Source organism: Hoplias malabaricus, chromosome 3 (assembly GCF_029633855.1).
Source record: "Hoplias malabaricus isolate fHopMal1 chromosome 3, fHopMal1.hap1, whole genome shotgun sequence".
Taxonomy (NCBI): Eukaryota; Metazoa; Chordata; class Actinopteri; order Characiformes; family Erythrinidae; genus Hoplias; species Hoplias malabaricus.
Window position 1 is genome coordinate 72,824,046 of NC_089802.1, and position 13,924 is coordinate 72,837,969.

The 13,924-nt window shown below is 40.9% G+C and overlaps 1 protein-coding gene across 3 annotated transcripts; it reads right to left on the minus strand.

Annotated features, from left to right (window-relative positions):
• Positions 1-1,404: 1,404 nt before the first annotated feature.
• On the minus strand, positions 1,405-13,526 carry htr2ab (5-hydroxytryptamine (serotonin) receptor 2A, genome duplicate b). Of its 3 annotated transcripts, XM_066665513.1 has the most exons (5): positions 11,911-11,940; positions 11,626-11,829; positions 11,296-11,547; positions 3,387-3,587; positions 1,405-3,252 (listed from the first exon to the last, which is right to left on the minus strand). In XM_066665513.1, exons 2-5 carry the CDS (start codon positions 11,657-11,659, stop codon positions 2,459-2,461), a joined length of 1,281 nt encoding a protein of 426 aa, XP_066521610.1. In that variant the 5' UTR covers positions 11,660-11,829; positions 11,911-11,940; the 3' UTR covers positions 1,405-2,458. The 3 variants fall into 3 exon arrangements, with proteins under 3 accessions (XP_066521610.1, XP_066521609.1, XP_066521608.1); XM_066665512.1 differs by lacking the exon at positions 11,911-11,940 and adding an exon at positions 13,400-13,526 and having other exon boundaries at positions 11,296-11,718; XM_066665511.1 differs by having other exon boundaries at positions 11,296-11,829.
• Positions 13,527-13,924: the final 398 nt, after the last annotated feature.

The following is a 13,924-nucleotide window of genomic DNA, read 5'->3' on the forward strand; positions in this document are numbered from 1 at the left end:
CCTAGTCCTGGACTACACAGCATTTGGGATTGTGATTTTCCATTAAATGGAGGATGTAGTCCAGTACTAAGCTTAATCCAAATGGCTACACTAAGTCCTTCCCAAAACACTAGACTGTTAAAGGATACATACTACCTGTTAATGTCCGAAGAAATGCCAGATGAACCTGCGTCCATGATTTTAGGCAGAGAGCTATTTTCCATGTTGTTTCCACTGAACTGATTTCAACGTATTCCAGAAAGAAAAAGCTGCTTAAACCAGTTTGTGTTAAAAAAAAAAAAAAAGCTGTTTTTTTTAACATCAGTGAAGTTACCTTTGAAATGCTTCTAATGTAATAACAAATTCTGGGCGTCTGATTAACTTTATATTATAAAAACGAAAACCACTCACCTTCTGTGTGACCCACATAGAGCCGTAGGACATGACTGGACTCAGCTTGGTCCAGCCCTGCAGTTACATAGCTGAAGACTCTGGCTACTCTGAAGGATGTTTCTGCTGGACAGCCTCATTTAATGACCACATGACAGTCACAGACATTCAATTGTTCCTCTTTCCGCTTGCTAGGACCATACATAGGACTACAGGCAGCGGTGCTGGAGTGTTATCAATTACTAGCCTCAGATTGTAATGAGATTATTTATTACTTCCTCTACAAAGTAATGTTAATTCTCCTTGCTGTTATCAAACAAATCAATATCAACTGCACCATCACAACACACTTCATTTCAAAAGTGTACAACTAATCACTTCAAATTCAAAGTACATAAACTGTAATAGCAGCAAAAAGTATATACATATCTTCAGCGTAATTTCCAGATGTTCTTTAAACGTTGAATCACATGTACCTGTGATGTCCTTCTGATCTTTTAGCTGAGATAATTTCCCATACCCACCATATTCATCTTTCCACTCACCACCAGACATATACTGCATTGTTTTGCACCACATTATCTTCAACACGAACAGCTAGTCACTGCATTCACGAGTGCAATGTTTGTAGACCACTTTGCAAGTGATATATGTTAAGGAAAATGTGCTGGCCTTTTAGTACCTGAGATCTCATATTAAAATTTGACAGAATTATGATATCCATAGTTCTTCTTGGCACTCAGTTTGCTTACGTTTATTAAATGTTAGAACCACTGATAGCAAAGAGGACAGAAGGATTTAAAACTGGTCGGATACTTATGTGGTACTTTATTAAGCTGCTGTTTTAGCCTTAAAATGGTCTCCATTAGGGAGAGAGCACAACACTTCATTGTTGAGAGCACATTATTGCACTGATATATGGTGTTTGGAATACCAGTGCCACGTGTTACGTTTCAAGATGCAGCTTTTTTAGTGACTTGTTTTCTCCTGTTCACTTACTCAGGCCATAAATAGGTAAAACATATAGCTCTACCATCAAGATAAGTCTGTTTATTTACATAAACACATTTAAACATTATACACTGTTCTTCATAAAGCCACGTAGAATTTATAAAGTATTGATTCCCAGAGAACCAAACAAAATGGTCCATAAAATCGTAGTTATTTTTCAACGTTACATTTCCCTAGATACCGACCACTCACCGTGAAAATACATTTAACACACAAATGTCACTTTTCAGCCAGACATTTCATGTTCATGTTACATCCTTGAAAGTGCAGACAGATCAGAGTTGCTCCACCAGCTCATTATTTTGAAAACCTTAGGAAATATGCTAATCTGCTGCGAAGTCCTGCAATGTCAGCTTTCTTCAAGTACTGTCTCTGGGGTTGGATCCATTTGAAAAATGTGAGCAATGGCACATCCTTTCATTCTGAGTCATGGGAAATCCATGGCACTTATTTTCTGTAATTACTTAAGGTAGAATGGATTGTTGTCATTTTAATATGGAAAATGAAGGGATATCCATCCGGAGACCTAGCAAACAATTCTAGACCTGCAGTTTCAGAGCATTATGTGATTTATGATTAAGGATTTCATCCATGTTCATAATGAACACAATAAATAAATAAAAAAATATATAAAAAATATATATATACCCTACCCGGAGCCTACCCGGAATCATTGGGCGCAAGGCAGGAACACACCACGGAGGGGGCACCAATCCTTCACAGGGCGACACACACATACACATTCACTCACACCTACGAGCACTTTTGAGTCGGCAATCCAATTGGTAGATGATTTTGCTTTTTTCCAAATAAAAAACAAAAAATCCTTGATCACCAAAATATATTGATTAGATTTGAGATTATTTCAGTTGCCAAAACAGCATTATTTGACCATTTTCTGTCATGATTTAAAGCTAGGCTGGCTTAAGTGGTTGATTGATAGATGCAGGTTTTCTGAACCCTGACTGCTATAGGCCACATGCCAAAAATGACAGCGTGCTCTAAAACTACATGTGTAGAACTGCTGCTAGGCCTACTGGCCTTCTAACTGACTACAGAGTGAATGACCATTCCAGTTTCACACATGGCTCACGTTCTCATTCTTTTCACATCTTCTTTCTGAATCGTACGTCTCCGTCTGGTTGGGGGAGTCTCCCGACCCACTTCCCTCTGTGGACTGTCTCAAAGAGACATTTCCCTGCAAGGGGAGCTTGGAAGAATTATAGGCCATTGGAGGGATGGTGTTGACCAGGATTACCTGCAAAGGCCTCCTCTTCTCACGGTAGCGGCAGCGCATGTAACGGGCGAATGCGGCTCTGTATGTCTTGTTGAAAAGTGTGTAGACCAGTGGGTTCACAGCGGACGAGAGGTAGCCCACCCACACAAAGATGTTCAGTAGCCTTTCCATGAGTTCTGAGTCACAAACCACACCCACAACGTTGGTGATGAAGAACGGGCACCACATGATGACGAAGAGGAAGAATACCACACCCAGGACCTTGGAGGCCTTTCGCTCATTGTTGATGGACTGCATGGTACGCCGGCCAAACGGTCTGGAGGTTCCAACAATGGAATCAGGACAGAGTGACCCTCGGCCAAACAAGCGCTCAGAGGACAACGAGCCTCTGGGCAGCAGCTCCAGCATAGACAACCACTTTGGACGCGCCATAAGCTGATCCAAACACATGGTTGCCTGGCTCTGCAGCGCCCTGATAGTAAGGAAGTATGTGACCACCATGATGAGAAGGGGGATGAAGAAAGCCACAAAGGAGCCAATTAAGACAAACCACTTGTCTGTCAGCTGGCAGCTGTTTTTATCGAACACGTTGTTCCAATCTTGGAGGCCGAGGACAGGAACTGGCATAGAGATCCCTGTAGAGAAAATTCAGGATCAGATTCAAAACTGTATCTAGGTTGAGTTTAAGCATATATCCATACAACATAAAATAACTATGCATTTAATCACGTATCTCCAAGTTTGAATGGCTCTGTAAGTCAGTTCTTACCTACAGAGATTGTCCAGGCTGCGGTGATTTTGACCCTGGCTCGAGCACGGGAGTTGCTGCGGCTGTGTTGGATGGGATTGCGGATGGCGATGTAGCGATCCAGAGAGATGGCACACAGGTGCATGATGGAAGCTGTGGAAAACAGCACGTCCAAGTAGATCCAGATAGGACACAGAGCAGGTGGGAAGGGCCATTTGTAATCTACAAAAGCAGATGTAAAGAAAAATTGTGGGACCATATTCCTGGCAAGAGCAGTGTACCTAAGGGCCTATGGGGCAGGTTCTTTACATTTAACCTGTTAGAAATGCCCATATTTCTTTTTGTCCAGCAAGCGTTGGTAAATTTGGAATAATTATAACAAAGGCATACATTTTGTGCTCCAAAACATTAAGAAAAATATCACAAATATAAATTTGACTTTGACGCTGATATTGAAATGTTAGCATTAGCATTCTGGAAAGAAACTCTTGCAATAATCTTGCAAACAGCACAAGTTACCACATATTTGAATGTGGATGCAGTAGAAATGTCAAGTAATTCCCCATGGAAATAGGATAAGAATTTGTAATTAAACTAAACTTTTTTTTCAGGATAATGAAAGCATCACATGGCATCTGTTAACATGTATCTCCATTATGGCCATGTGACCGCTCACACTTATTTGTTCCTGTTTCTGTGCCAGTGCATTCAGGCTAATCTGCTTTTTATAGATGATATTATTTAGTTGTCAAATCTTCCTTGCCCATTTTAAAGTGCTTTTCTCTTATAATGACCTGTCGTCACTTGTCAGTCACCCCTCTTGGTGTGAAAATGTATTCCCAGCTTGCTTTATCTTGGAAAATTGAAAGGGTTTCCCCGTAATGTCTGTCATGATATCAGTAACAGATAATTAAGGCAGATAAAGACACTACACTTGGGCCAAATTCCTTTTTAAGCTCCTTTTACACCCAGAGCAAATCAATGTCTGTAAAAATCACCAGAGGAAACTGACCGGGCTTTAACCTTTTTACAGTTAAGTCTTGAAATAGTGGAAACAGAGCACTAAAATGCCCAAAACTCGCTGAGGCTTGCTTCCATTTTGTCTGAACGCATTACATCACGCAAGCCCATGGCCTGTGGATCTAAAACAAGTGCTGTCTTCTCTGCTATACCCCTGGAGATGATTCATCATCTGAGATTGGGGTAGGTTTTCCTCGCTGACAAAACAAGCACAAAAGTCTAACGAGGATTAGCACTCTGTGCTGCTGAATAAAAAGAGGAAGCATCTGGGGAGGGGGAAGCAGAGAGATCCCAACTCCAACTCTGTCTCTTTCTGGCTTTGAAGTTTGGAAGATTATGCATCCGGAGAGACTGGGTGTGAAGACTGTTGGGGAAGACTTGAAATTAGAGGACAGCTCTTGAGCTCACTGCAGGCTTTCAGTACCATTGTGGAAGATGCACAATGGAGGGATCCATGGGTATATCAAACTCTCTTCAGCACACCAGGCTTAGCTCAGAGCATTCCTAAACGTGTTTAGATTTCCTTATGAATTCAATTATTCTGTCTCTCTATTATAAACCATTACATCGCTGATAAAGGGATCAAATCTCGTCATTGTGTGGACAAAGAGGCTGGACTGTAGAGTATAAAGTGAATAAAAAATGGCCATGCGCTCTCAAAACAGAGTATTGTCACTGGGGTGGAACCCAGTGAAGGCACAACTTCCACAGCTTTAGACAGAGAAACAATGCTTTAATACACACTATATGGCTAAACATTTGCAGACATACTCATTCCCAAAGGTAATGAAATGGTGCTCCATCACTCTGCTGCTACAGAGCTCAAAGCAGGGGATTTATAACCCTTGGGCCACCAGCTGAAGTACCCATATAGAACTATTTTCTCTTAAAGTGCACCTAAAGATGTGCTCCCAATCTACTGTATGTTTCATTTGTCTGAGATTTTAAATTAGAACAAATTGCACCAGGCAAGGCCACATAAAAAGGCCATTAAAAACAATAGAGTGATTTTTTTTCAACATTTCAAGCAACACTGCACAGCACTACATCCAATTAAACAAGACCTAATATATTGTCTTGGGCCCCTGGCAGCAGCACGATTCAAACGCACATTCTCCAGAGAATACAGCAAAGTCTTGTACAGTTACAACACTTGGGAGACCTGATTAACTCACTTTTTAATGAAACATGCAGTCGGCCAGTGCTACCTAAGAATGACCTTGCTGCCCAACAAAGGCCCAAAATAGCTCATGCTGATGTAGGGTTGTGTGAATGTTACAATACTGACTAATATCAGAGACAACCCATCACACTTTCTGGCAATTAAGAACATGCAATGTGTTTCATAGAAGGTATTATGAGAAGATAAAGGTAGGCCATTGGTAAAGGCAAATAAAAAGTAAATAAAAAGCAAATAAAACAGTTTCCCAAAGCAGGATTATAGTAATAATTACAGCTTCTAAAAACCACACAAGATATGATAAGTACCAAGACTTTCACCATCATCTAAAACAACATTTAAAGCGGTCGCCTGTCTTGCACACGTCCACAAACTAAACTTTATGTACTTGGAGTTTCTGTATCATCCATTGATTCATTCATTCCATTTAAGTAGCCGCTTTGTCCTGGTCAGGGTCACTGTGCATCTTGAGCCCACGCTTTAAATAACAGGGAAGACATCAAAGCTATGACATGTAATTATGTAATCTGAAATACTGGCCTGGCACCAGATGAGCCCTTCGGACCCACTGTAGCATACAACATATCTGATTGGCTCAAACACATTAGCATTAATGAATTTTAAATGAGGCACTCATGCTAATGAGGATGATGTAATGATAGAGCACTAACTTTTACCATCTCTTAATTACACTAAAAGGTATTTACAGCATTACACAATATGTACAGGGTGGGGCATTTATGTGGATACACCTTAATAAAATGGGAATGGTTGGTGATATTAACTTCCTGTTTGTGGCACATTAGTATATGGGAGAGGGGAAACTTTTCAAGATGGGTCACCACCCATCTTGAAAAGTTTCCCCTCTCCCATATACTAATGTGCCACAAACAGGAAGTTAATATCACCAACCATTCCCATTTTATTAAGGTGTATCCATATACATGGCCCACACTGTATATTTGTCCATCTGTTCCTCCCCAATTTCAGCCTCTTCTTCAGTGGTCAGGACGACCACAGGACAGAGCGGGTATTATTTGGATGGTAGATTATTCTCAGTGCTGCACTGACACTGATGTGGTGATGTGTGTGTGCTGTGCTGGTACGGGCGGGATCAGATACAGCAGTGTTTTTTTTTTTTTCAGTTTTAAACACCTTAGTGTCATTGACGGACTAAGAATAGTCCAACAACCAACAGTGTCCTGTGAGTTCAGAGTCCACTGACGAAGGATTAGACGACGACCAACGCAAACTGTGCAGCAACTGTGACTTTATATCTACAAGGTGGACCAAGGAGGTATATATGTCTAATAGATTGGACTGTGAGTGTGCACATGTTTAATGCAAATATGGAAACTTTGTGGTGAGCAAGTACTCACATAACACCTACATTGATAGTTGAATGTCAGAGAAGAGTCAACTGAGCTAAGATATCAAGAGAGCCAAGAAGCTAAGGATGTGCATAGTGATGGACAGTCTAACGTGCTTTTTGGTTTTTTGGCTCCATTGTATCGTGACTCTGGAGCGTGACCGCTTGACCATGTCGTGAACCATCTGGCCATGTTTAATATCTCTTATCTATTCTGGATCAAGGGCCGCAACCGTTCTTTCCATGAAAACGGGCGCGACAGGGAATGAATTATTCATCGCAGCCGTTAAGGCAAATCTGTCAGTAGGTCACTTCAGCCCATCTCTCATCATGCCAATAACATTCAGCACGGTTTCCACAGTTTCTCTGGAAGTGCCCTTTTTTAATCCACAGGCCCAAATGTTTCAGATCATCAAACCAGAAGTGTCAGTGTTATTTTTCTTCCTCATGCTCACGGAGTACAGAGGAGCATCATTACAGCTTAATTAACCCAACATCAAAGACATGGAGTGAGGATGGGGAGGGATTACTCTGCCCCCATGAGAACATAGCCAGGCTCATTCCAGCCACTCCGTGCGGCCAAAAAACACTCATTATGCTCCCAAACACACCAGCCACTCATCACACGGATTGCATCATTATTCCTCACGCTCAGATATCACATCTGCACTGGTGAAAACTAGGGATGGGGAGACTGACATTTTCTTGTCCTGTTTCTTTCTGAACTTTGTGCATTATATAGTGCAAACTAGAAGGCATTTTCTAAATAATACATATTTATTTTTACACAGACGTTGAAATGGACAGAATGTATCAAAAGTCATGTTCATTCAAAATTTGCAAACATTCTGCACTTAATTTTATTTACATCAACTATATAGTTGTTTCCTATCTCAGGGGTAATGCTGAGGGGGCAGGTTCTATCTCTCTAAAAGATATCAGGCACAGAGTATGATAACTCTAAACTCATGTGCAGCAGCTCCGGTGCAGCACAATTAATATCATGCTTTTCTATAGACATTAGTGTACACAAACCTCTAAAAGGATAGCATTTGCTTGCATATTTATTTTATCTGTTCTATCTCCTAGATATCTCCAAACAGCTTGATGCTGCTAATGTTGTTGACCTACTTTTGAAGGATTAGAGCATAAATAGAAATTTAGAATTATCATTGAGTTAAAACACATTTAACATTTATTTTGTTAGGAATGTCATGGCAGAGCTGGCAAGTGGTGAGGATGAATTACGGCAACAAATACAAGAGCAGGAAAGGAAAATGTTATTTTCCAAACTGACTCTCTCCTAGGTTCTTCCCAAACAGCAGCCCAAGTTTGGGCCTAATCTGTGCCACTTTAGAGATGAAGAGTTAAAGCACTGGCAAGTGTTGTGTGGGGGCAGACGTGGGCCAGATTACATGAGCCAGGCTTGACTTTGGTTACAACAAACCTGACATATGGCCCATTTAAAGTGGACAGTGGTTGAGTCGAGGCAGCCATGATATCATTTACCATTTTATCCATTTTCACTGCCCTTCTCTCAAAGATGATCAATTTACCTGCAAAATATCATCTGGCATTGTTATCAGTACAGGGGTATTATTCTTTGTATTTCTTGTAATCCGTTCATGAAGGACATCAATTGTATCCTATCACCAATTCCTACAGAGAATACAGCATAGTTACATGAGGATTTTTCTCATGTTCTTTCAGGTGGAACACCTTTAAGGGTCTTCCAACTAGATCACACATCCCATTTCACAGTAAGACGGTTGCAACTCACACTCACGCTCACATAAACACATTCCAGGGCACTCTGGGCCATCTGAAGTAGAACCTCTTTCTTTTTCTTCCTCGAATGTTGATTCCTCCTTAAATAAACAGACGTCTGCTGGTATTGTCTAACAACTACAGATGGCTGACATTATTTCTATATTTGGTAGGCCAAAAAACTAGGACATCAGTGATTATGTTAAGTATAACTGTGATGTTTTTAAGAAAAATTAAGTTGGAAATGAACTTTTTTTTCTTGTCATTGAAGTTAAGAATCTGCGTATTTAAGTTAATTAGGCCTGAAAATGTGTTGAAATCTGATGCTGTTTGAACATCATGTGGCATCTTTATTCAGCAGGTTCCTCTCAAGACACCCTTTTTATGTCTCATTATCACCTACAAACACACACATACATTTCACTAAGCGAGTATACAAAACCAACATTGGTCCAGAGTTTTAAAAGAGTGATTCTTTGAAAAAACATGCAATTTTCTACCTGTCTCATACAGTGGCTTGCAAAAGTATTCATACCCCTTGAACTTTTTCACATTTTTTCACCTTACAACCACAACTTAAAAGTATTGAGACTTTAAGTGATAGACCAACACAATGTAGCCAATAATTGTGAAGTGGAACGAAAATAATACATGGTTTTCAAAAATGTTTAAAGGGTGGTGTGCAAAAGTATTCAGCCCCCCCCCCCATATCAATACTTTGTAGGGCCACCTTTTGCTGCAATTACAGCTGCAAGTCTTTTAGGGTATGAGATTTTTGCCCATTATTTCATTCATTCATTCATTATCTGTAAGCGCTTATCCAGTTCAGGGTCGCGGTGGGTCTAGAGCCTACCTGGAATCATTGGGTGAAGGCAGGAATACACCCTGGAGGGGGCGCCAGTCCTTCACAGGGCAACACAGACACACACTCACACATTCACACTTACTTGAGTCGCCAATCCACCTACCAACGTGTGTTTTTGGACTGTGGGAGAAAACCAGAGCACCCGGAGGAAACCCACGCAGACACAGGGAGAACACACCAACTCCTCACAGACAGTCACTCGGAGTGGGAATCGAACCCACAACCTCCAGGCCCCTTTGCAAAATAGCTCAAGCTCTGCCAGGTTGGATGGAGAGCGTCTGTGAACAGTGGTTTTCATGTCTTGCCACAGATGCTCAATGGGATTTAGGTCAGGACTTTGACTGGGCCTTTTTAACACATGAACACATTCTTTGATCTAAACCATTCCACTGTAGCTTTGGCTGTATGCTTAGGGTCATTGTCTTGCCAGAAGGTGAATCTCCTTCCCAGTCTCAAGTCTTTTGCAGCCTCCAACAGGTTTTTTTCCAGGATTGCCCTGTATTTAGCTCCATACATCTTCCCATCAACTCTGACCAGCTTCCCTGTCCCTGCTGAAGAAAATAATCCCCACAGCATGATGCTGCCACCACCATGTTTTACAGTGGGGATGGTGTGTTCAGGGTGATGAGCAGTATTACTATTCTGCCACACATATCACACCTTCTTCCACATGTTTGCTGTGCCCCCTATATGGCTTGTGGCAAACAGCAAACGGCACTTCTTATATCTTTCTTTCAACCGTGTTTTTTTTTCTTGCCACTCTTTCATTTGTGGAGTGCATGTATGAATACTTTTGCAAGCCACTGTATGTCAAACATCCAAGATTTTTTGGCATCTAATTCTTAATTCTGTAGTTTACTGCTGGGATAAAGAGTAGTTATTAGTCACACTTTTATCTTAAAAGAAAAATCCAAACCACATCCAGGTTTTCATTAAGTTCACTCAGACTACTCAATAAGATTTAATGACAGTATGATTTATTACACTATTTAAACATGATCAAAATGTTGTGAAGTCCACTACCCTGGTCAGCCCTTTAAGACGAATTTCAACTCCCATTCACTTGCACACACCTCAGTAAGGCATACACACACAGGCTCATACGCCTGCCTTCATAAACATGGGAGGGAGTCAGAGTCCGCCAAGTTGTGTAAAATGGCTGCTGGATTCGTTCACTGATGCTGTGAAATTCTGTTAACTACATTTCACCAATCTGCATGACCCTAATAAAGTCACGAGGGGTTCTCTAGTAGTTTGGAAATCGCTTGTTTGATTCTTGGTGATGCCTCAGCCATCCAAGGCCAGAGGTCCTTGAAGACACAATTGGCCTCACTCTTTGGGTGCGTGGAACAGCACCCTCCCTCTCTTCATCACATGACGATGAGACAATCCTGGGGAGTCTTCACTCTCCTTCTACTAGTTGTGCCATTGTGTGAAGTTCCATTGGTGGCAGTGTGAAAGGAGGATCAGGTGGATCAGAGAAAGCATGTGCTTATCTTTAACTTTCCAGTTTTGATCACATTGGGAGTTCAGCTTATGATTGGGTGAAAAGTCTGCAAAACTAAGTCTGCTAAAATAAGTTAATAATCCAATTAAAGTAAAGATTAGAGTCACTATTTAGAAACTAAACATTGCATATCAACTCTACTTTGGTAAGTAGTCACCCAAACATTGGCATTCAGAAAAACTTTCCCCTCCTATTGATCCCAAAATTACTTTCACTACTCACCATAAAGTATCGTCACCATGGCAACAGGCATGACCAGCAGGCCCAGGAGCATGTCCGTGATGGCCAGTGACATCAGGAAGTAGTTGGTGGCATTCTGAAGTTTTCTCTCCAGACTCACAGCCATGATGACCAGGATATTTCCTGTAACCGTGACGATGATGGCCAGCACGATCAGGAGCGCAACCCAGTTCTTAGGCATGGAGCCGGCGCTGGCATTTCCATCCTCGCTGGAGTTGTACATGGAGCCATTTGCTAGAACAGGACAGGAGTCAGTATCTGAAAAGGATGATGACCTTAATTCTACAGAACTCCTGTTTAAACACGTCATACCAGCAGTCCTCACTCGTTCTCCCTCATCAGACATGGCCGTCCAGCGCTAACGGGATTAGCCAGTCCACAGTCCAGGGGCAACACACCATAGCACTGTACACAGAAGTGAGATAACAAAATCCAGCTCAGACGCATCCGGTCGTTTGTTGAGTAACTCTTCTCTGTAGAATATTCACATCAGATGATGTTTGAAGAAGCACACCTCTGTAATATAATCGATATGCTGTTATTTGTTATTTGACAGTACTTCAAATAGAATTTATGGTAAATATGATATGTATTTACAATGTGTCGTTTTTACAGGAGGAAGTGCTTGTCAAAGGAGCATGGACGGCAGGTACGTACAATTGTCAGTAGTGAAAGGGCTGTAGATTGAACGGGGAGATGATAGAGATAGATTGTGTGTGAGTGTGAGAGAGAGATAAGCAGAGAGAAAGAAGGATAAGGATAAATGTATTCATTAGGACAAGCTAAAAGCCTTAGGTGATTTCACTTCACACATCTGCAGCTGTCCTGGTACAAAGCAAGAAAACAATACGCGCACACACACACACAAACACACACACACACTATATACACACAGGACAGTGCAAAAGTTAGAGACCATTATTCATTTAATTTCCTGCCAAAATATGTAATTAAATACACTGTAAAGATTGCTGTAAATTTACAGCGAGTCTGCTACAGTATTTCACTGTAAATCACAGTATTTACAGTAAATTATTGTATTATTCAATTACAGTAATATGCTGTAAATTTGAAATATAGTAGTGTTGCTGTAAAAATACGGTAAATGCCTGGGAACTCTGTTGCCTGGGAATAGTGTGCCTGCTGCCACTATTTTACTGTAAAATTTACAAGAATTTTTTTACAGTGTATCATTCATATGTTTCAGTAGATATATCAGAGGAGAGCTGATACAAGGACAGCAAGGTCAAAGGACATTACAGAGAGAAACAGAGGTCGGTGTTGAGAAACTAGACCCGTGGCAACCTTGCAGGACTTGGTAGAGCACCACAAACGGTCCCCAGCAGGTCAGAAGTAATTCATTTTAATACCTGAGATACAAGAAAAAAAAACATATTCCATTCTCACGTCAGATCCGTAAAAAAATAAAAATAACAATCCACAGGTGTATTTTGTGTGTCCAGTTTCTCTCCAGTGTAGCTGCTACTGAGAAAAGAGGAAACATATAAAAATAGAAGATAATTTGCAAGTCAAACAAAGAAACTGCTTGTGTTCTCAGAAAAACTGACTGATGACTGCGTACATTCATTTGACATATAATTGTCTTGCTTTTATGATTGAAAACAATTGATGATTAAATGATTAAATAAGTCACAGCCATGAAGTATTGTCTGTGCTCATCTTTGCACAACTCTCTGCGTAAGTTAACATTAAGCAATTATGAATTATTAAAGAACTCTGACCTTCCTAACAGTAAATTATATACGAAAATGGCTTTCTAATGGTGCATTAATAGAATTAGGGAATTAGGGCACGATATTAACACCAATACATAAGCATCTACCTGGGTGGCAGGACAGAAAAATAAATCACTTAATTTAATAGATTGCAAATAATATAAAATAAAGTTTATGCAATCATTTAATGTTAATTTTTAAGCAATTATCTGCTGATGCTATAATTATTGAGCATCCCAAGGACCTTCAAATTTCAAACGTATTCAAAGCATTGACTTTTGTTTAATAGCAAAAAAACAGGGAAATCTGTCCATCAGCAACTAATAAAGGTAAAAGAACATCCAACTGACCTTCTGTTTAGTGACGTTCCAGTGCATTCAAGAGCTTTTCTCAAGTCATTTTTGGTGTTTTCCACACAGCAATAAACTCACCGCTCCAAAACTGGAAAAAAATGCAGAGTGCAACAGTAACGTAAACTCACTGCAGAATCCACTTCTCGCTTCTCTCTGTTCTCTCTCTCTCTCTCTCTGCGCCTCCCTCCCACTACCTCTCCTCCATCTCCCCATCCCTCTCCCACACACCCTCCCTCGCTCACTACTTCTTCCTCTGTTAATTTCTCCTCTCTTCCTCCTCCTTCTTCCCTCCCTCCCTCCCCACTTCTCTCATTCTCCACAATCCATGACTGAAGGCAGATTGTTTGAGCTCTCTCCAGAAACACTTGCCTTAGAGTTTTCCCTCAGGCACTGTTCAACCGAGACAAAGACACCCGCACGCCGTTCCACTGGCACACACATACTTACATGTGCCCTCTCTCTCTCTCACACACACACACACACACACGTTTCCCCATCCTCATATTTATAGAGGCTCTGAAG

What these genes read in the sequence shown, in the direction of transcription:
- htr2ab (XM_066665512.1), bottom strand. Translation starts at nt 11,659, where the DNA reads ATGTCTGATGAGGGAGAACGAGTGAGGACTGCTGGTATGACGTGTTTA. An exon ending in CATGGTGACGATACTTTATG is followed by an intron (nt 3,588 to 11,295) that starts GTGAGTAGTGAA and finishes CTGCTTTTGTAG; the next exon opens with ATTACAAATGGCCCTTCCCA. An exon ending in AGCCTGGACAATCTCTGTAG is followed by an intron (nt 3,253 to 3,386) that starts GTAAGAACTGAC and finishes TTTTCTCTACAG; the next exon opens with GGATCTCTATGCCAGTTCCT.